Source organism: Rana temporaria, chromosome 3 (assembly GCF_905171775.1).
Source record: "Rana temporaria chromosome 3, aRanTem1.1, whole genome shotgun sequence".
Classification (NCBI taxonomy): domain Eukaryota; kingdom Metazoa; phylum Chordata; class Amphibia; order Anura; family Ranidae; genus Rana; species Rana temporaria.
Window position 1 is genome coordinate 116,571,204 of NC_053491.1, and position 24,323 is coordinate 116,595,526.

At 40.9% G+C, this 24,323-nt stretch overlaps 1 protein-coding gene across 3 annotated transcripts in view; it reads right to left on the bottom strand.

The window, feature by feature from the left end:
* Positions 1-24,323, bottom strand: part of PLXNA4 (plexin A4) — a 910,139-nt gene that overhangs the window by 206,098 nt on the left and 679,718 nt on the right. For 2 of the 3 annotated variants that reach the window (XM_040343305.1, XM_040343307.1), the window contains exons 9-10: positions 14,637-14,751; positions 11,890-11,922 (exon numbers count right to left, since the gene is read on the bottom strand). In XM_040343305.1, coding sequence (XP_040199239.1) covers positions 11,890-11,922; positions 14,637-14,751 — 148 coding nt within the window. The remainder of the gene's footprint in view (positions 1-11,889; positions 11,923-14,636; positions 14,752-24,323) is intronic. The other variant, XM_040343306.1, reaches the window with a different exon arrangement.

A 24,323-nucleotide genomic window follows, 5' to 3' on the forward strand; every position in this document is an offset into this window, starting at 1 on the left:
AATCCTCTTGCTGCGTGTGTCCTTTCACCAGCTTTAATGTTTTCCATTATACTTTATGACGGGCTTATTCCATCCGCAGGTTTGTGTCTTTGTTGTACAACTTCCTTTGATTCTTTATCCTTTCAATATGGATTAGTCATTTAATGGCTCATAATGCACCGTTTGTTAGCGTTGTCAATTGGAGGAAGCTGTGTCCGATAGGTACAAAAAGTCCTTTTTTGATTTATATCAATAAAGCCCTTGAGACCCCGCTACATTTTTTTTATGACAGAGGATGCCCCTCCTATGGTCCCATGGACAAAGCAGCAGGAGTGTTGTCTATCTCAGCAGGCTGTACAGAAATTAATTGTGGCTGCTTGTCTGCAGTCATATCTTACATGAGAGACATCTTTTAATCAGCCTCTAACTATCCTCAGTTAGACTCAACAGGGTTCTATAAAGGGGAATCTGGCAGCTGCCCTTCATTCTCAGGTTTTGAAGAGATGCAAAGCAACACAAGATGAACAGATTGAGCACTGCTCCTGGTTTTTGTATTTTCATTTATTAATGATATTCTGTAGATGCTAGGGATTTTTTGGAACAATTTCTTTGACTTACACTACGTTATAGTTTAGGTGAAATTTTGTTAGAACTGTAAACTGATTTTCTTAAAAGGGTATTTGAGGCAAGAAGACACATAGATGGATCACACTGCCAAGATCTGCTTTAGAAAGCAGGTCAGCTAACAAATGTAAATAAAACTACTATGTGAAAATAGGGCAGACTGGGTGAAAAATATAAAATTGTCTATAATAGGGCTTATTCACGTGGTGACCCTTCCCAGCACTTGGCAGGGGTTCTGTGCCCAGCCAAACACCCTAAAAATGCTCTAAGAAATGTTTTTTATGAACGTTAAAGCTTGATTACTAATTAATTTGTGTGTGGTGGTCCCAATGCTATTTACAGCATGCAAACCAAAGCTAGCTATTGTTTTCTATAACTTCTTCAGGCGCACTAATCTGCTGTAATTCCTATAGAAAACTTTGTCTTTCACCATGGACATTCTGCTACAGTAGCCTTTGCGGTCACAGACAGTTCTTTGAACTCCACACACTCTGCACTGCACCCTCAAAGGGGTTGATGTATTAGGCCTCATGCACACTGGGCAGTGGCGTTTTCAGCTGTAAAAACGCTCTAACGCTGATAAACGTCGATAAACGCCCAAAAACTCACCAGCGTTTTTCAGCGTTTTTGATACATTGGAAAAAAAATCCTCAACAAAAAAATGCTAAAAACGCTAATAAACGCTAATAAACGCTAAAAAACGCTATTAAAAAAAGTTGAAAAACTCATTGCAAAGCTACTGGTGTTTTTAAAACGTTATTTTAACGTCCAGTGTGCATAAGGCCTCAAAGGTAAATAGACTGTTCACTTCACTGTTTCTGGCTTCCAGAATGGGGCCGTCAGCAAATCCAAGCTTTTAATTGTGCTGTTTCAGGTAATAAACCTGCACCTGTGCAGAATACAATTCAGCAATAATGTCTGAGGCCAACATCAGCTCTTCAAAAGAATAAAACTTACTTACAGGGAATAAATGTCTATTAGTGAAATGTATCAAATTGCTTACACACTACCTTCTTACACCACATAGAAGTATATCGCCTAATATGTACTACTGGCAACGCAACTAAACCTAAACGGTTCACCAACAGTAATTATCCACCCTTTAGATGTTTCCTAACAGGCCACCTTACAACCCTTTAATAGACTGCATACATTAAAAAGTGGCAAAACTATTTTTATTCATCCTTGTTTTTAGAGATAACTATTTTTAATAAAAAATGGGCTAACTTTACTGTTCTGTTATTTTTTAACTCCTTCCCGCCGAGCGTACGCATATATGTGCCCTTGACTTTAGGGGTTTATACCGGGATGATGCCCGCAGCTGCAGGTACCGTTTTTTAGAGCAGGCGGTCGGCTTTTCAGGCTAAAAGCTGCTCGGTTGTTATCCCGGAGAAGAGGGAGGGGACATCCCCCTTCCCGCCACCTTTTGCCACTCTTACCAGGCCTCGCGTCCCACCGTCCCACAGGGAGACCAGATCGACGATCTGCCTCTTCCAGCGTCTAGACAGAGACTGGTACGAAGCCGGAAATGGCTTTATTCCAGTCTCCTGTATGTAAACACAGAAGCGAACACAACATCACTTCCAGTTTACTCGATTGCCAATGGCGCCGGATTGAAAAAAATATACAGTATTCAGAATCACAATTTTTGAATACTTTGAAGTGCAAAGGATGGATCGGAGGTCTTTTAGTCCACCGATCCCCCCAAAAAAAACACAATGTAAAAATATAAAAATAAATAAGAAAAAAAAGAAACAAAATTTAAAGCGCCCCCGTCCCAGCGAGCTTGCGCAGCAAAGAAGCCGCATACGGAAGTCGCGCCCGCATATGTAAATGGTGTTCAAATCACACATGTGCGGTATCGCCACGATCGTCAGAGCGAGAACAATAATTTTTTGGTAACCGTAAAATTAAATGTAAAGCAACGCCTATGGAGAGTTTTAGGTAGTAGTTTGTCGCCATTCCACAAGTTTGTGTAATTTTAAAGCGTGACATGTTTGGTATCTATTTACTCGGCGTAACATCATCTTTCACATTATACAAAAAAGTGGGCTAGATTTACTGTTTAGTTTTTTAACAATTCATGAGTGTCTTTTTCCCCAAAAAGCTGCGTTTAAAACACTGGTGCACAAATACCGTGTGACATAAAATATTGCAACAACTGCCATTTTATTCTCTAGATTCTCTGCTAAAACAATATATAATGTTTGGGGGTTCTAAGTAATTTTCTAGCAAAAAATACGGATTTTAACTAATACCAAATGTCAGAAATAGGCTTAGGCATGTAAGGCATGAAATTCATGAAACAGTTTTTTCCCCCCAAAAAAAGTGTTTAAAAAAATTGTTGCGCAAATACCATGTGACATAAAAAGTTGCAATGACTGCCATTTTATTCCCTAGGGTCTCTGCTAAAAAAACATATATATATAATCAGTGAGGGTTCTGAGTAGGGATGAGCTCCGGTGTGTTCGCACACTCCACGTGCAGAGCCTGTCAGGAAGTCGACACAGCGCTGCACTAATCACAGGCAGGGAGACATTGTCCCGATGCTCAGCAGAGATCCGGAAATGTCTCACTGTCTACAGATAAAGAGGGGGATTCAATAAAAGCTGAGAGTCTGATGTCATAATATTTCAGTTTGGTCTACTGGGACTCAGTGACAACTCTGCAAATCATTACTTATCTTAAAGTGGTTGTAAACTTCAGGCATGAATTATTATTATTATTATTATTATTATTATACAGCGCCAGAAGTTTACACAGCGCTTTACAATATAAACGGTAGACAACGGTAGACAATACAATACAAGAGGAAATATGAACAAAATATTTCCTTCTATAGTGTATACTTGCCTCAATTAAAAAGACTGATGCCGCGTACACACGGTCGGAATTTCCGACAACAAATGTTCGATGTGAGCTTGTTTGAAATCATTAAACTTAATTTTTCTTGGCTCATTGTAGTGTTGCACGTCACCACATTCTTGACATTTGGAATTGCCGACAACATTTGTGTGACCGTGGGTATGCAACACAAGTTTGAGCCAACGATAAATTGGAAAAAAATCCACGGTTTTGTTGTCAGAATGTCCAATCATGTACAGTATATGCGGCATGAATGCCATTTCTGTCTGCTGCTTTGTTCCTCTGCTCCCAGCATGAATAACTTCTGACAAGTTTTCCTGACACCAAGAGAAAAATGGTGGAGGAATCTCTAGCTGATTGACAGCATCAGCTCTGTTCCTGTGTGCTGTGTGAAGGGGGGTGTGTATCTTCCCTCCAATCAGCTCTCAGAGCTCTCCTCACTAAGCACTGCAGTGTAACTTCAGCTCTCTTCCCCCATTTTTCTGAAATCTCAGACAAGCTTTATAATTCAGCTGTAGAGAGGGGAAGACTGCAGATATACAGGTGCAATTTATGTAGGAGGATGTGTTCTATCTCTGTGTATCACTTGAGGATAGTCCCATCACTGGGTTTATGTAAGAGTTTACAACCACTTAAGCCTCGTACACACGATCGGAATTTCCGATGGAAAAAGTCAGACAGATTCCGACCGTGTGTATGCCCCATATGAATTCCATCAGAGTTTAGATAGAGAACATGCTCTATTTTACTTTACTATTTTAGGTTCGATCGTGTGTACGGGGCTTTAGGGTTTGCAAGAGGGAAGGGGGAGGGGGGCGTGTTAGCTATGTGCTAATCACTGAGAGAAAGGAAAGAAATGCCTCCTCCTGTCTGCAGCAGAATGATGACATCATCTCATCCTAGGCTGAGTCACTGGACTGGAGGTAAAGGTATGCATTTGAATAGGAAAAAAATTTTTGAAAAAATTATCCTGTCTCTGTAAATTGTGACATGTCAGAAATGTATTCATGCAAACTTGTAAAGTTACTGAAAGGTTCACTGTAACGCTTTGCAAATCTTATGCAATATGGCGTAAAATGTTACAGTTCCAAATGAAAAAAATATATATAAAATAAGGCTTTCTTATAATAAAATTAGATTTTTTTTTAGAATCTGTTGTTACAATTCCACTGAACGTCTTATACAAGTGTGCCCAGCCAATCACAAGAGAAACAAAAAAAGGTAACATTTAGGTTGTTTTCCTTCACTTTGATTTAAAATATAATTTTTACTTGTCTCGAAATATCTCCCGGTCATAAGAACCATATGGTAGCGATTCAATTTTGCAAGCCTATTAAAACATATATAGTCACCCGTATTTCTCCAGTATTACTTCCTTTCAGCTATAACAGGTCTCTGGCAAACACTATTACCTATCCATTTTCTCTTCCCCAAACACAGCATGAAGTCTGCAGGTTTCCATAACAACAGCACTTAGCTCCCATCTCCACTTTTAATGATAGACAGGTGCCATCATCGCCGGATAATAAACTGGGAAAAATGAGAATTAAAGGCTCTAATATTGGCAGTTTGTTCATCACCATAATGAGACACAGTTACAGTTTAAAAGATGCTACTATGCCATAGGACTTGAAGCAACTAAGTGATCACAGCAGGTCTGTTTTATCACCTGATCCATCTGTCAAAGGAAGATGTTATACACCTCTCTATGTTTACCCTTATTGAAGGCTGGGTGTTGCTGTGAATTGACAAAATACATGTTCCACTTCTGTCTAAGCATTTTCTGTTTTAGAAAATTACTTCTGCATCTTTATACTTTGTGATAGTCAAATAGGATGACATGCTAGACTGTAAAGGGTCAGTGAACCCAAAACAATTATTTTAGTTACTGGCAGAGCCTGGTGTTTAATATGTTTTGGATACTCATACAGAGAGAATTCCCTGCTATGAGGCTCCCTTCACATCTGAGCGATCCGAATCGTAGGCAGAATCGTAGCGATTCTGCCCACTTTTCTAAATCATGGGACGCTCATGCGATCCCTATCACTTCCAATGGCACCCCGGTTGCAGTGCGATTTTAGCGTAATTTTCGCCCCACGAATCGCGCAAACAGAATGGGATGCCTGTTGCCCAAAAGACATTTGCTGGTACCATTGGAAGTGAATGGGATTGCACAGGCATCCCGCGATTTGCCACTTTTTCGAATCGCATGCAGAACAGCAGCGATTCTGCCCACGATTGGGATTGCTCACATGTGAAAGGAGCCTAAAGCCTTGTACACACGACCGAGTTTCTCGGCAAAAACCAGCAAGAAACTTGCTGGGAGATATTTTTTTGCCGAGCAAACTGGTCGTGTGTACATTTTTGTTGAGGAAACTGTCGAGAAACTCGATGACCAAAAAAGAGCAAGTTCTCTATTTCCTCGACGGGAATGGAGAAACTTGCCTTGTCGAGTTCCTCGACAGCCTAACAAGGAACTCGACGAGGAAAACCATGTGTTTCGCCCGTTGAGTTCCTTGGTCGTGTGTACGAGGCTTAAGTCCCAAATTTGCTTCTGTCCATAATGAGATGTGGGAGCTGCCACCCACCTTTATGCCTTCAGCTTATACCATCACATTCTGCATAATATAAAATAAAAGAAAATGGATCCCCACTCATAATGAGAGCAGCTGGCGTGCAAGAATCTTAGCTCCAATATCTCAGGATTAGAATCCCATAATTATTTAAGATTCCAGGTGATACAATTTACCAAAGATCTGGGTTGACTGATCCTTTAGCTTTTTTTTTACAGTACCAGACATGCTGAAGTCATAATTTTTCCTGTCTTTATCCCTGCAGCTACGACCAGCTACACTCCCTTTCCCTGGCCAGAGCATCCCTGTGCTGCCAGCAAGAACACCTCTCCAATTGGTTAACACTCTCAGGGCCTGGACTTGAACCTGGGACCTCGGCTGTGTGTAGCAATGACTCTGCTTGCTGAGCCACCGGGAATGCTGGACAACTCCTTGAACAATTCCTTGAATGATTCTTTTTTCTGCCAACTCATCTAAACCTCCAACCACGTCACTTCTGATTACACTTCAACATCAGCAAATAGAGATTTTGATGACTTGGCTGTTTTGACACAACACCGGCAGCATATACACTACAGTACACAACAAGTTGGCTGTTTTGACAGAGCAGAGGCTAAGGAGGAAAAAGTTGTCGCAATCTTGGAGGCGGCCATGTTATTGGTTGCTACCGGGTGGAGTAACAATGTCCACTCATTATATCATGCACCATTGTGTATATGCTGCCGCTGTTGTGTCAAAACAGCAACATCTCCAATTACTGATGCTGGAGAGTCACTGGAAGTAACATGGTTGGAGATTTGACAGAACACCTGCCTTGAATCTTATTTGTCCTAAACCTTGTACTCTTTGCTCCTTGCATGGACTTCCTGATTTAATCCATGTCTCTGCACTTCCTAGTTGTCAGAATATTGTGCCCTCTCCAGCCAATATCTCGCTTTGTCTCTCCTGCTGCAGTGGTATATTTGCTACCATTTATTACCAACCTTAAGCTTGTTCCTTGACTATGCTTCTGCTGAATCCAAGCCTGCAACTATACGTTACCAACCTTTGGCTTTTTCTTCGACTGTGCTTCTGCTTGGTCTCTACCTAATATATCTGCTACTGGCCCCTGGCTTGCCCACCTCCTGGTGGGGTATTCCTGAGGACTGCAACCTGGTACTAACACACAGCAAGGCCCATCTCCACCATCAGAAGCTCTGGTGACTATTGGTTAGACCCTGCACCTCAGGTAAACCCGTGTCATCAGCCAGGGTGACCTGCGTGAATATCTGTCCTGCTTGTCAGTGGGTGAATGAATGAAAAACTTATAAAGCGCGGCGCATGCAAACTGAATCGCTTCTGGGCGCTAGTTGTTCGTGTCTCATGACATCAAAAGAGCAGAGTTTTGATCCGTCTTCTGAAAGTCAGATGGTTTTCCTCCAACCGAATGCTGGTTGGTAAAGCGTTCCATAGTCTAGGACCCTGAAAAGCAAACCTTCTTTCTACTTTGGACTTGTATTTGGTTTTTGGTACCCTGACCAGATTTTGGTCGGTGGATCGCAGAACGCGATTTGAATTGTGAGGTTCTATCTTGTCGCAAAGATATTGCGGAGCCTTCCCATGGATGCACTTATGTGTCAGGCAGAGTGCTTTAAATGCAATTCTGTCTTTTACTGGCAGCCAGTGAAGGGTTCTCAACGAAGGTGAGATTGATTCCCATTTTTTTTTCCCATATAGCCACTGGCCTCGGAGCCTGACTCCAGACCATGACAACTCCCATCCATCTAGTCTGCTCTTTCTACATTTGCTGGCAGTACTGTGGTTCTTTGTTTAAACATCAGAAGCCTAAGGCACTGGGTTTGTGATAGCGTTGCTACCTGGTTCTTTTTGCCTTGTCTGGATTGCTTCTGTTTCAGACCCGTACCTAAAAACAGATCAATATTCTGATTGCTGCCTGTCCTGACATTTGCTTGGATACATATACTCTTCTGATTGCCACCAGCCCGCCCTAACCTTTGTCTTAATATAAGGTACTCTTTAAATGCTGCCTGCCCTGTCCATTGTCTGTATAGGGATACTCTGTTGATAACCCTTGCTTGGATATGATTACTCTTATGATTTTTGCCTGCTCTAGTCCTTGCCCTGATACAGATACGTCTCGGCTTACAGCCTGTCCTGACCCCCCTGTGCTACCATCTGCTACCATCTGCTTTCAGTTCAGACTGCCCACCCGATGACCCACCAGTCACCAGTCCTGTTGGCTACAGTAAAGAACATGCACTCTGAAATTTACCATCTAAAAGTCATCTGACATAGTGCATGAAGTTTTTCTCTCTAGCCTGTCCTGTGTGCTTCCGAATGCTAGTAGGGATACTAGCCTTAAAGTGGTTGCAAACCTGAGATAAAAATCTGAACAAAGCTTATCCTTCATTATTGTGTACTTGTCTCTATCCAAAGCACAGAGTGTGATTTCTATCTGCTGCCTCATTCTTCTGTTATCTGCGTGAGTCACTTCGGACAGCTTTTTCCAGAGACCAAGAGAATAAAATGAGTCATAGGGAGGAGAGCTCCAGCACAAAACATGTGATTGACTGCAACAACTGTGCATGTTCTCTGTGTAGTCTAAGGAGCAGGGTGTGTCCCTTCTCTTCAATCAGGCTCAAAGTTCTTCTCCCCAAGCTGTGCAGTGTGTGAATTTAGATCCCTGCCCCTACTATGTGCTGATGAGAGATGCTAACAGATTCTGTGTACATTCTGTCTGTTGTAGAAGGCTGCACAAGAAAGAGAGCTGCAGATAAATGGATACAACCTATGTAGGAAGATTTGTCACCCATTGAGTCGGGAGCACCCAGCCTATATCCATCTTCCTAGTTTTTAATATGCAACTAGCTTGCCTATGTAAGTATAACTTTGAATGCTATTAACATCAATATGGTGTGATCATGCAACTTTATCGCTGAGAGAGAAATCGTGAGACAGTGATTTTGAGATATATATCATATTTATTGAACTAATTTTGATTATTTATATTGTAGAATACCTCCTGACTCTTCTAATGACAGTAAGCCTATGAGGAAGGACCATTCCAGTCCGAAACATTTCAGGCGTAATTTATCCTAACATGTACGCTCGCTAGCCCATCAACGCACACAGGGTAGCTGAGAAACATGTTATATGTTTGTATTAAGGTATCAATTCGTTGCTTTTAACATTAGACACATGTGTGTCATATATTGTATATTTGTCTAAACCATTTTATTGTCTATACAACTTTCATTGTGTAAACTTAACAAACTTTTTAACTCATACCTGGTCCACCTTCTAAAATCCTGAGGGGTCACACTGTGCAACGAGCACTAGGTTTTTTCTTGTATATTATATGGATTAGACAGATCAGGTCATAACACACATACTGCCACTGTAATAGGGGAGTCTAAAAAGGTTTTGTGGGTTAAAGACAATTTAACGATTTTTAGCCCGTTTAAATTGCCCAACTCCACATGTGTTACTATACAGGCATAGCCTACTTTTAAGTACACAATAGGGTTTATTTACTAAAGCTGGAAAGCACAAATCAAGCTCACTTCTGCATAGAAATCAATGAGCTTCTAACCCCAGCTTGTTCAATTAACCACTTAAGCCTCGGACCATATTGCTGGTCAAAGACCAGGCCACTTTTTGCGATTCGGCACTGCGTCGCTTTAACTGACAATTGTGCGGTCGTGCGACGTGGCTCCCAAACAAAATTGTCATTCTTTTTTTTCCACAAATAGAGCTTTCTTTTGGTGGTATTTGATCACCTCTGCGGTTTTTATTTTTTGTGCTATAAACAAAAATAGAGCAACAATTTTGAAAAAAAATAATATTTTTAACTTTTTACCATAATAAATATCCCCCAAAATATATATATATATAAAAAAAAATCCTCAGTTTAGTCCAATATGTATTCTTCTACATATTTTTCGTAAAAAAAAAAACGCAAAAAGCGTTTATTGATTGGTTTGCGCAAAGGTTATAGTGTTTACAAAATAGGGGGTCGTTTTATGGAATTTTTATTAATATTTTTTTTTTACTAGTAATGGTGGCGATCAGCGATTTTTTTTGGTACTGCGACATTATGGTGGACACTTCAGACACTTTTGACACATTTTTGGGACCATTGGCATTTTTATAGCGATCAGTGCTATAAAAATGCATTGATTACTATAAAAAATACCACTGGCATGGAAGGGGTTAACACTAGGGGGCGGGGAATATGGTTAAGTATGTTCCCTGGATGTGTTCTAACTGTAGGGGGGGGTGTACTCACTAGGGGAAATGACTGATCGCTGTTCATACATTGTATGAACAGACGGTTAGGCATTTCTCCCCTGACAGGACCGGGAGCTGTGTGTTTACACACACAGCTCCCGGTTCTCGCTCTGTAACGAGCGATCGCGTGTGCCCGGCGGTGATCGCGACCGCCGGGCACACGCGCGGGAGTCAGGAGCGTGCGGGGATAGCGCGCGTGCCTCCGGTGGCACATGCGCGCCCCTAGTGGCCACTTCGAGAGCCAATGTAGAGCTATGGACTCTCGGGCAGGAGAGCCGACCTGCCGCCGTAGAACTGTGGCGGCTGGTCGGCATGTAGTTAAGCTTTGGTAATAAAACCTGGAAGCTCATTGGTTTCTATGCAGAAGTGAGCCTGATTTTGCACTTTCCAGCTTTAGTAAACAAACCCCATTGTGTACTTAAAAGTGGTGTATGCCTGTACTAGGTAGAATATTTTTTATTAAATTCCTTAAATATATGTTGAGGATTTTGGGTACATATTCCTATAGAGCATCTCATTTTTAGGAGCACTAAATAACCAATATCTAAGAGAGAACTTAAAATTTAGAAGTGGTATTGTGGGTATGTAGCCCCGTTTTTGTAACCCAGCCTATTATTGGCATATTTTGGGGAATTTGATACCTCATATGGGATAGTTACAATGGTTATCACAATTTGACTGCAGATCATATCAAGGTTTTGTGGTCCTCATAAGTTTCTACATAGCCTTGTATTTGTATTTTTCCCTGTTACTTGCTTGGAGCAGACATGGATTGTTCGCTGCTCCATTATATGATCTCTTTGTTTTTTTATTTTGTTTTATAAAAACAATAAAAACGATTGAAACAAAAATTTAGAAGTTTTCCATTAAATGCTTTTCAATGCTTTTGTGGTTAACGCTACATTCAGGGATAGTCTAGTTGGTTCAACATTTATGAGATCACCATTCAAGTTATAAATTTTTGTCAACATCTAGAGGTAGAAACCACTTACACATAACCCCAGCTAGGTTTTTATTCAGGCTAATCATAGTGCATTGAAAACTGAAATTGCATTCATACATAAGGAGCAAATGTGTGAGTAGTACTCAGTGTGAAATTCCCAAGCATTATTCTTTCAAATCTTTCTGGAAAGCATAGACACTAAGGTGGCTCCAATTTCTGGCATTGTTTTTACTTGCGTCTTTTTCAGCCCCTTACAGCTTACAATAATAAAACCAAAAACCTGACCCTACAGCAGGTACTATTATCCCTCCATAGAGGCCCAATGAACATGACAAAAAATGTAACCATGGCAACCGCTTCAGGTGACAAAACTAAGAGCCGCAAAGAAAGAATTAGAAGGAAAAAAAATATATATTTTTTCTGCTTATCTTTTCTTGTGCTGCAGTTTATGACAGCAATAATAGCTTCCTCAGAGAATCATTGTAGACAAGCACACAGCACAACAGAGCTGTTATCACATAGATAATGGACATTTAGGACCTGGCAATATTGCTTAGTCATTATTGCACATATGGAGATAGACGTATCTGTTTGAAAATATAACTGGATCTTTACCTTTTTTTCTGACCAAGAAAGGGATAAATAGCTCTAAATAAGGATAAAACAGATGATTTTAGAAGCATATTCACCATAAGAAGTCTCAGCTGACATTTTCTTGTGGAGACAAGTTGCATGCTTCTTACGTAACCTATCTTTAAAATGATAAACCACTAGCTTCCTACCATGCTCAACGTCCAATTTATCATGTGCAGTAGAGTGACATATGTGCCAATACAAGGCATTAGCAAAAATATGTCATTTTATCTGAGGCGGGCTTGACATTATCAATTGGACATATTTTTTCCTGACACTTTGCTACAATGTAAAGTAGTGAGTGTACAGATTGTATAACAGTGTCAATTTGCTGTGCCCTCAAAATAACTCAAAACACAGCCATTAATGTCTAAACCGCTGGCAACAAAAGTGACTACGCCCCTAAGTGAAAATGTCCAAATCGGGCCCAAAGTGTTAATATTTTGTGCTGCCACCATTATTTTCCAGCACTACCTGTACCCTCTTGGACATGGGGTTCACTAGAGCTTCACAGGTTGCCACTGGAGACCTCTACTACTTCTTCATGATGACATCACAGAGCTGGTGGATGTTAGAGACCTTGTACTTCTTCACCTTCTATTTGAGGATGCCCCACAGATGCTCAATAGGTTTTAGGTCTGGAGACATGCTTGGCCAGTCCATCACCTTTATCCTCAGTCTTTTTAGCAAGGCAGTGGTCATCTTGGAGGTGTTTGGGGTCATTATGAATGAAAAAATGAATGAAAAACTTATATAGCGCGGCACATGCGAACTGAATCGCCTCTGGGCGATGATGTTGGAATACTGCCCCGCGACCCAGTCTCTGAAGGGAGGGGATCATGCTCTGCTTCAGTATGTCACAGTACATGTTGGCATTCATGGTTCCCCCAATGAATTGTAGCTCCCCAGTGCCGTCAGCATTCATGCCGCCCCAGACTATGACACTCCAACCACCATGCTTGACTGTAGGCAGGACACACTTGTCTTTGTACTCCTCACCTGGTTGCTGCCACACACATGCTTGACACCATCTGAACCAGTTTATCTTGGTCTCATCAGACCACAGGACATGGTTCCAGTAATCCATGTCCTTAGTCTTCTTGTCTTCAGCAAACTGTTTGTGGACTTTCTTGTATGTCATCTTTAGAGGAGGCTTCCTTCTGACAGAACAGTCATGCAGACCAATTTGATGCAGTGTGCAGCATATGGTCTGAGTACTGACAGGCTGACCCCCCCCAACCCATTCAACCTCTGCAGCAATGCTGGCAGCATTCATACATCTATTTCCCAATAACAACTTCTGGATATGATGCTGAGCATGTGCACTCAACTGCTTTGGTCGACCATGGCGAGGCCTGTTATGAGTGGAACCTGTCCTGTTAAACCGCTGTATGGTATTGGCCAACGTGCTGCAGCTCAGTTTCAGGGTCTTGGCAATCTTCTTATAGCCTAGGCCATCTTTATATAGAGCAACAATAATTTTTTTCGGATTCTCAGCCATGAGGTGCCATGTTAAACTTCCAGTGACCACTATGAGAGAGTGAGAGTGATAACACCAAATGTAACATACCTGCTCCCCATTCACACCTGAGACCTTGTAACACTAACGAGTCACATGACTCTGGGTAGGGAAAATGGCTAATTGGACCCAATTTGGACATTTTCACTTAGAAGTGTATTCACTTTTGTTGCCAGCGGTTTTAGACATTAATGGATGTGTGTTGAGTTATTTTGAGGAGGCAGCAAATTTACACTGTTATACAAGCTGTACACTCACTACTCTTCATTGTAGCAAAGTATCATTTTTTTAGTGTTGTCATATGAAAAGATTTAACAAAATATTTACAAAAATGTGAGGGGTGTACTCACTTTTGTGAGATACTGTATATATATTTACATACTTAATGCAAATTGCACCATATAGCTGTTAAAATGTACCTTATAAGGCAATACACATGGGACCATTTAAAGAGCAATTCTGGGTAATGGGTAAACAAAATTGTTAATGTTATCCAACATACACGGTTGCTATGCTAAAGTAAGACAGCCCAATCAAAAAAACTTAACCTGAGTATATCATATGTGTTGTGGGTAAAATTACTTCCTGAATGTAAACTATAAAAATTAATATCTCTGTGTTTGCCACCTCTAAGGCAAATTTTGAATCTGTTTGGTGGCTGTGAGAAACTTTTCAGTTCTGTCTGATACAGTTAAACCCTAACTGGATGACATTTAGTTTGCTAAAGCAATTTGAATCATAAATAACTGCCATATCTTCTTCCTAAAAAATATTATTTCACCTTTTTAGAAATCCTTTTTTGCATCTCAGTGCTTGCTTTTAGCCACTCCCTGTCTATATCAATACATTCTAGCAGAGGCTGTACATAATTGCTCTGGGCTAGCTTCTGCAGTAGACCATGTCTGTGCCATGTGTGAGGCCAGAGTCACTTATTGCCTCCACCACGGGCTCATGTTACCTATATGTGTTATTTTAACTGACAATTGCATGGTCATGCAACACTGTACCCAAATTAAATTTATGCCATTTTTTCCCCACAAATAGAGCTTTCTTTTAGTGGTATTTGATCACCACTGGGTTTTTATTTTTTGCTGTCGGCAAGCGGTTAAAGAAGACTTTAAAAATACAATGTTGGTTCATACATCAACTACATTTATAGTTTGGCAAAAGATTAGATTAGGTTAATTAGAATAAGAAAATAGAAAATTACCTCTGGTATCTTGACTCTTCCTTCCTGGAAGGAACATGTCTGTGGATCATGGGTACACACATGTCTGTATTTACACCAATGACATTGATATGGACTTTCGACACAAGAGAGGCACCTGTAACCAAAGAAGGACATGCATTTTATAGATTTTATTTTAATCTTTAGTACCCAAAGTCACATGCATATCAACAATAAAGCTTTTTTTATTGTTATTTTTTTATTGTATCCACATTTATTGTATTGTTGCATAATTTTTAGATATGACACCGAGCTTGATACTTTGATACATTCTTCTTTTTTACATTTAGGCCTTGCAAACAGAGCAGATTCCACTCTAATCAGCAGGGGATCTGTGAGCTGATTAAAGCAGAGTGGAATGGATGTCACATTCATGGACATGGACTCCATGGATATCCTGCTGTGCGCTGTGCTCTAAGGGTGGCTTAGTGTGAGTGGTCTCCACTGTCTCTTTACATCAGGCTATCTCCTATCTAGTTCATCAAAACGGAAAAGGACGCAGCCCTTTTCATTCTTTTTTTTTTAAGCAAACCTGATGGCCCTGAAGGTAGGCAGGTGTAAATGGACACAAATCAGTTTACACCAGGGGTAGGCAACCTGGGGCCCTCCAGCTGTTGTGGAACTACATTTTCCATGAGGCATTGCAAGGCTGGCAGTTACAATTACTCCCAGAAGCATGATGCAACTTGTAGTCCTGCAACAGCTGGAGAGCCCCCAATTTTTTTAAACATCCCTTGTAATAGAAAAAAAGCATGACAGGACCTCTTAAATGTGAGATCTGGGGTCAAAAAGACCTCAGATCTTACATTTACACTTAAATGCAATAAAATAATAAAAATAAATAAATAAATGTCTTTTAAAAAAAAAATCCCTTGAAGGAACATTGGGCGGAAGTGACGTTTGACTTTGCTTCCCTCATCCAGTGTTATGGAGCAGAGCGGGGGACATCTTTCCCTCACTCAGCTCCATGTCTCAAAGGGGAGAGAACCCGATTACCTCTCCCACCCCCAATAAAAGTGATCTCGCGGCGAATCCACAGTAATCTACTGTACGTCAAGGTGCTGACGTATAACAACGGCGGGTGGTCCGCAAGTTTTTAAACAGCATTTTGTTTTTCTATGTAAATTTACATTTTTGCTGTAATAGGCTGTTTACATTGTACAGATGTGACACTTCACAGGAAGTTAAAAACATCCCCTGGCATGTTGGTTAAAGGAATTTAGCTTTTTTAATGTTTTACTTTAAACAGTATTAAAATTGCTACTCCCGATCAAACAACATTTTGAAAAGAATACGTTCTGATATACATGTCTCCCTGTTGTAATATGTTGGACCAGGGCCAGGGGCGGACTGACCATTGAGTCACTCGGGCACTTCCCGAGGGCCCCATGCCACTAGGGGGCCCCAGCAGGGTTGCCAGGCTCAGTAAAACCAGGGACAGTATGTAAAAATCGATGTTTTTTTTAGATCTATCCCTGATATGTCCGAAACCGACATGCTTTTGATGTGAAAATCCAGAGATTTTAGCTGCCCCGCCTCTGCACTGCCTCCTGGCATGGTGGCCATCTGTAAGCCCAGGGGCCCCATAATCTTCTATTGCCTGGGGGCCCCATGAGTTGTCAGTCCGCCCCTGCCCAGGGCAGTTCCCAGCATCGTGTGCCCATGGTTTGACAATCCCTTGCCAATTAGCCTAGAACATGGTCATGACTGCTTTCCTAGACTCGGCTGCCATAGACTTTAATTGCGTTTGGATCCATCATCTCAAACGCTGTAAAATGTGTAAAACCTGCCACAAACCAGACCCTGGTACGCTTGACTCATAATTAATCTAACATATAGGTGCATAGCAAAGACATTTACTGACAAAATTACATTATTCTTTATTATATAATACATTTGTTTGCATTACATTTTTTCTAAAAGTAATACAAATAAAGTTGCAAGGGATCAAAATGTTACTTTCCTAACTTGCTCCACTAAAATGATTGAACTTGGGTCACGTTGGCCTCTAGGAAATGGTACCAAAGTTAATAGAGGTATTGAAATGTTTTAGATTTACCATTCTCATGTTAAAACATGTTCCTGTATTCCATTTTAGAATGAAACCTCTAATGGAGAAAAAAAATCTGTATCTGGCAGGTCCAAAGTGTAAGGCCGCGTACACACAATAGGATCGCCAGAGGAGAACGGTCTGAAGGACCGTTTTCATCAGTCCAAACCGATCGTGTGTAGGCCCCATAGGTTCTTTAACCATCGGTCCAAAAAATTTGAACTTGCTTTAAAATTGAACCGATGGACGCCTAACCGATAGGTCAAAAACGATTGTTAGTATGCAAAAGCATCGGTTAAAAACCCGTGCAGGCTCAGAATCAAGTAGAAGCATGCTTGGAAGCATTGAACTTTGTTTTTTTAAGCATATCGTTGTGCTGATATCACTCTTGTGTTTTACGTCACCGCGTTCTGACACAATCGTTTTTTTAACCGATGGTGTGTAGGCGTGACTGACCATCAGTCAGGTTCATCGGTTAATCAATGACAACGGTCCTTTGGACCGTTCTCAATGGATGGACCGATCGTGTGTACGCGGCCTAATGCAGATTTACCTACCTAGTCAGTATGCTTTGAAAAATGAGCAGGGGATTGAAAAACGTCAATGACTATGTCCTACATGAGAGTGAAATGCATCAGTGGAGATGCAGCACCCATCAGAAGTATGATGTGCCCTGAACAATAAAGTTTATTAAAAAAGTAAAAAATGTGTAGTGTGTAACTAGAAATTTGGGGAGGAGATGAACCCCTTGTCTTGTCCCATAATGAAGAGTGATATCACGGTTTGGTGCCAAACTTGATCAGGCAGTGGCCACAAGATTTTACTGTACATTTTTTTTAAACATCCCCTGCAAATTCAGGAAAATTGGCTTGGGTACTGAATGTCTTGCTTTGACAGATTTGTCTTTGTGTATGTGGGGAGAAAAAAAAGACAAAGAGAATTCTTGTAGTTACTTACAAGTTTTTCAATAAAGAGCCAATGAAGCAAAACGATTTGGTAAATCAGCATAAAATAAATCTGGCTGGAAAAAAAGCCTATTATATGCCTTTGTGTGTATGACCAGACTTGTACCTGTGTGGTATGATGAAGTATGCACCTCCAGGTGTCCACACACCCACAGCATCATGCTTGGCTGAAAATCCAAGAAACTCTATTAAGCAAACAGATCGTTTTTCTCTCCTCCGCTTCCTATTGATTAGTGAGTTTATCTTACACACCTTTTGGCCATCAGGGAACTGAGAGAGAAGGAAAGGGCAAGCTGCAGGGCAAGACAGCCCTGGATTTATATGGAAATTGAGAACTTTTCAAATGTACTTAGGATGTATGGAGACACCTAGACTAGCCTGCTCTGTCACCCCATGCCCAGGTTATAAATTTGTAACATCCACAAGGTTTACTTTAAGCAGTGATGACCTCTATGTAGAGGAAACCAAAGCCTGTAAACACATGTGAGAACTTTAAAGTGGTTGTAAACCTTAGACATGAAATATGAACAAAGCATATCACTCTATAGTGTGTAATTCAATACAAAATAAGTGTAATTTTTGTCTGCTGCCCTGTTCCTCTGCTATCTGCATGAGTCACTTTTGACAAGTTTTCCTGACACCAAGAGAAAAAAGGGAATCTCCAGTACAGAGCCTGTGATTAAAAGCATAGCTCTGTTCCTGTGTGCTGCGTGAACAGGGCGTGTCCCTTCCCTCCAATCAGCTATCATAGCTCTTCTCACTGAGCTTTGTAGTGTGTAATTTATGCTCCCCACCCCCTGTTTTCTGAAATCTCAGACAAGCTTCATAAATTGTGGACTGTAGAGAAGTTCTGGATGTGGATTTGTTTCATCTCTGTGTATCACCTGAGGCCAGTCACTTCACTAGGTATATGTAAGGGTTTACAACCACAATGAAACAGTGTTCGTCCCATGCAGGGAAGGCAATTATTGTCAGCCCTACAGCCACTTATATTTCCCTTCTTTCAACCACAGCTTCATTTACATGTAGGAACAAAAAGATGAAGCTGTGACTAAGTTCCAAGTCATGACTTAAGCTTATACAGGGTTCAAACTTTGTCCCACTCTTAAGTGTCAGTGCTGGGTGTTTAAGTGGCCAGCCACCAAACACCAGCAATGTCACCTGGGAAGAAGAGGAGTGAGTCATATTTTATCCATTAACATCACAATTTTAATTCTCAGTGACATAGAGTACAGCAGGGACAGTCCTCCAAAAGCCAATTAATTGTGCAACACTTTCTGGTGCTATCAGTCACAAAGTAAGATTGGGGAGAAGATGGATTATCCTATCAAAATGGGAGGCGTGAAATCACAGTTATGAATAACTCTTGTGTAACCCTGTTCTGTGTTATCTAGATTATTTAATGACCATGGAACTAATACAAACTCAATAGTCTGTTTTCAATATTTAACATTGCGCTGATCAGTAATTAGGAATCCTTTTAAAAAAAAGTAAACTACAACAACTGATTTTAATTATCCAATATACACATGGGTTGGAATAAGCTATAAATCTTCTGAGGTCAAATTTTGTTCATATTTGATGCTCATTAAGATGCTCATAAGATTACAACAGGAAATTCAAGCTTTTTGAATCTCTTTGGAATATTCAGAGCAACATCTGTATTTAGTATACACAAGTATTTTCTACTAATATTCTAAGGATTGTTAGAAGAATATACCAAAGCCATACCGAAGTCAGCAGGAAGGTGTGTGTGCATGTAGGTATCTGTGCATAAAGGCGAGAGGGGGTGGGGGTCTCTTTTATAAAAACAAGCCCAGCAGATTTAAGCAGCAATACAATACTTGTTATTCAAATTGATAACAGACACTCACTCTGATAAAATCAAATTAAAAATGTATACTGTATGATATTGTGTCAAGTCAAAACATAGACAGCCATGAATATTTAATTATTATTTTGTTATCATTATTTCTGCTAAAGTATGTAGGAACTGAATTGTTGAACTGTTTGTAATAAAATTATCACGGAAAAATATAAGACTGTGCAAACTGAAGAAAAAGCTAACAAGTACAGCACGGTAGATACTGTACACATTCATTCTGGATTGATGAGGTTTAGACAAAGATATTGGGCCAGATCCACATACATGTAGATCGGCGCAGCGTATCAGAGATACACTACGCCACCGTACCTTACCTGGCGCATTTTCGAATCCTCAGCGAGTTTGCACCGTAAGTTACATCGGCGTAGTGTATTTCTGGCGGCGGATTTGAAATTGGGCGGGTTGGGGGCGGGTTTCATTTAAATGAAGCGCGTCCCCCGCGCCGAATGAAATGCGCATGCGTCGTCCGGAAATTTCCCGACGTGCATTGCGCTAAATGACGTCGCTAGGACGTCATTTTTTTAGCTTAGACGTGAGTTACGTCCATCCCTATTCACAGACAACTTCAAATTTAGACGCGGGAACGACGGCCATACTTAACATGGCAAGTCTATGTATACGCCGAAAAATACCAGCTTTAACTATACGCCGGAAAAAGCCGACTACAGACGACGTTAGAAAATGCGACGGCCGCCCGTACGTTAGTGGATCGTCGTAAATCGCTAATTTGCATACCCGACACAAAAAACCCCACCCAGCGGACGCCAAAGTATTGCATCTTAGATCCGAAGGCGTACGAAGACACCTGTCGGATCTAACCCAGAAGCCATCGTATCTTGTTTTGAGGATTCAAAACAACGATACGACGCGGGAAATTTGAAAGTACACCGGCGTATCAGTAGATACGCCGGCGTACTTCGTCTGTGGATCTGGCCCATTGAATTTAGCATCCATTACAGAGATACACATTGAGGGGGGGGGGGGGATTTACTAAAACTGGAGTGTGCAAAATCTGGTGCAGCTCTGCATATTAAGGAACCGATCAGCTTTAAAAAAAAAATTGGCAAAGCTTAATTAAACAAGCTGATGTTGGAAGGTGATTGGCTACCATGCACAGCTGCACCAGATTCTGAGTGCTCCAGTTTTAATAAACATCTTTTTTATGCTCTTTTTTAGCAATACATTAATTATTTACCCAAACAAGCTTCACTATGCGCTTCCTTATATCTATTTTTTGGGCTCAGTTCCGTTATTGTTTATCTGCCCTCTGGTAAGATTATTTTATAGGTGCGCTGTGGTGTGATGTGTCATTGCATACACTGAAGCTGGTGTGAGGGTCCTGTCTTTTCTACACACCATTTACTTAACCTCCCTGGCGGTATGATTCTGTCTGGAATTACGTACCAAAAGCGGTACATTTATTTTGCAAGGAAATTGGCGTTTTATACTGTAGGCCTGTAATTTTTAGAAATAACTCACTTAAATCTGACCAAGCAAGAGTCTTGTAGGCATCCCGGGTATGATTTTTTTTTTTAAAACAAAATTATAAATTATAATATAATAAATAATTATAACAAATAATAATATAATTATAATAAAAATTATTCAATAATGTAATCAACTCAAAATCACTGAAATTTGCAGTTGCAGAATTGTCGCTGTCATTATTTTATTTTTTTTATGACGAATTTCCCCGCAAATCGCTATCGCACATTTCTGCAAGTGATTATAATTTATTATCGCTGTTTTCTAGCTGATCTAAAACCATTTTTGACATAAAGGGACACTTTTGGACAATCTACAGTTTTTAGGCAGAAATGACATTTTTTATTATATAAAAGTACATGTAGGACACTGGGCAGACCACTAGGGACAAGGGGGGTGTGTATTTTTTACATACAGTACTGTAATCTATAAGATTACAGTATACTGTATGTAATGTGTTTGTTTACTTTTTTGAATTTGGCGCCGTTCTCCGTCCCCGTGCATCGTAACGTCGCAGGGAACGGAGATCGGCGTCACACGGGGACTGTGAATCGAGCGAGGAGGTCCCGCTCGCTCACACAGCGGGTGGCATCGCTGGATCCAGGGACAAGGTGAGTAAACCAAGCCTGTGAATCCAGCGAAAGGTAAGCCCGTCCAGCCCGAGCGTGACTCGGGTTTGCCGATCCTAACATGTAAAACCAACCCCGAGTCACGCTCGGGTTTACCGTCAGGGGGGTTAAGGCTTATTTCTTCAAGCTCTGCATATGTACTCTTTTTAGCTTAAATACACTGTTATTGCTTATTTTCAAAGCAATATGTACATACAAAATTATATTGACATTCTAATGCCATTCACATTAATAGATATCTGTTGTTTTATTTATTTTTGCTTTGCAGCCAATTGCTTTATCGTATTAGTGATTTAAGGCTAAAGGGGGTTTCATTGACAAGATATCAACAGGGGATTGTGTAAGAAAATGCATTTCCTCATGTATTCAGTTATCTTATTAGCCAGTATTGATTTTTCTATTATCGGTTTTTATTAGATTATGAAACATGCACATATATCTATACATGTTTATAGTTCCAACATAAAACAGGTAATCGTTTAGGTTTGCAACCAATCGCTTGATGACACTGATGATTTCTGGGCAAATGTTCCAAATCAGCTGTAGTGGAGTATTTCTTGGACAAAACAGCTGAAGAAACACTTTACATACCTTGGCCAGTCCCAGAAGTATTTAAAATTATAGGATATGCCATATGGAATAGAAAGATGTGCCTGTATCCTGGCAGGTCAAATTGTAAGACTGCTTTAATGTTAGATTTCAGAAGTATATTAAAAAAAACAAACAAAAAAAACAATAATGTATTTTTAATAACATCTAAGTTTTTTTTTAATTTGTCTTGAAGATGAAGATTAGCCTAAGCCCTTGCATAGAAGCATTCAGAAGAGAAGGATGGACAGCATTTCAAACCATCTGATATAAGGAGAGAGCATAAATGGGCTATTCTAAGGGCTCTTTCACACGGGCAGACCGTATGTCCGCTTTTTCATCCATCTGTGTACGGATGAAAAAGGGACATACATTGGTCCCTATGAGATCGCGGGTGTCAGCGCATGAACATCCGCTGACACCCGATCTTGCCCGGTACCGCAACCCTCCAATTCTGCAGACGGAGGAAAACCCTATTTTTCCATCCGTCTGCGGATCGGATCGGGTGAACACGGACAGACGGTTCATCCGATCCCCCCATAGAGGAGAGTGGAGAAAATTCAGGGCGGTCCCTGCACAGTGTGCGGGGACCGCCCTGTCATCCGCCGGCTCAGCAGAGATCAATGGAGCGATCCCCACTGAGCAAGCGGAGGTTCAAAACTGTCAAAACTGACAGGCGGACCTGAACAGTCCGATCGTGTGAAAGGGGCCTAAAGATCTACATAAATAGAGAAAGAAATATGAAAGGAGACACCAACTATCACCAAGTCCACATCCCTGTCCCCTCCCACCCCTCCTCCATCTTCCCCAAACCAAAATTCCCCACCTATCCCCAAAATCAACCCCTAGAACTGACTCCCTCCTGGAAATGCTACATTTGCAAACACATGTATCTGACCCACGTGTGAGCAATATACTTTGAGTATATATACATACATGACCGCTGTATCCGAAGGTACCTAATGAAGAATTACCACACACTGTGTCAAAAAAGGCAATAAAGACAAAAAAAGGTGTGTCAGCGCAGACACATAATTAAGAAGTGACATCATGGGGCATGCCCCCTTAGGCCCCTACTACCCTCCATTGGGTAGGAGTGCACACCAGCCCACCTCGGTAAAAGACTACAATCAGTTACAGCTGTACATATGGCGATGGGACTATATAAAATTGCTTAATGTCCAGTGCATGGATAGACCTTATCTATGGAATTAGAGTGGGTAAGATGGCATAACGTCAGCAAGCCTTGAGGTGTTAGCTGCTTATGACTCTCCATGTGCAGATAATCCAGACCATGACTATGTTGACAATTTGATCTTAGACGTCTACATTAGGTCATACAGCATTGTGGAAGTCCTTGTCTATTACACTGTGGATGTTATACTATGGCCGGTTTATGGACGTTTACATATTAAGCAAAGCCAGCTGGCAGAGGCAACAGAATATAACCTATCACCACTACTAGGAAGTGTTATCTCTTTAGATTGATCATTGAACGGTGTCTTTTCTATTAGTAAAGCAATGTCTAATAGTGGAGACCATAGAGAGCCGACAGTGTGTTTATTGATCCACACATGATGCTCTTATATATGATCCAGACTAGGGATGAGCTCCGCGTTCGATTCGAACCTATGTTCGAATCGAACATCGGTCGTTCGATCGTTCGTCGAAAATCGAACAAAACGGGTCGTTCGCGCCAAATTCGAATGACACTAAACGTCCCATAATTCACTGGGGCGTTGAGCGCTGATGATTGGCCAAGCATGCTGTATGTCCCGCATGCTTGCCCAATCACAGCGCTCAAAAAACGAAGAGCCATAATTGGCCAAAGCCAGGGTGGCTTTGGCCAATTATGGCTCAGGGGGATTAGTACACGCCCCCCACTATAAAAGGCAGCCTGCACGGCTGCCTAGTGTAGTGTGTTGGCGGTTCTAGAGAAGATCAGTCAGTCAGACAGAGAGAGATAGAGAGATAGAGACACAGTGTCTTAACTAGATAGATAGATAGATAGATAGATAGAAAGATAGATAGAGTAGGAAGTGTAGTCAGTATAGTTAAAAGTACAGT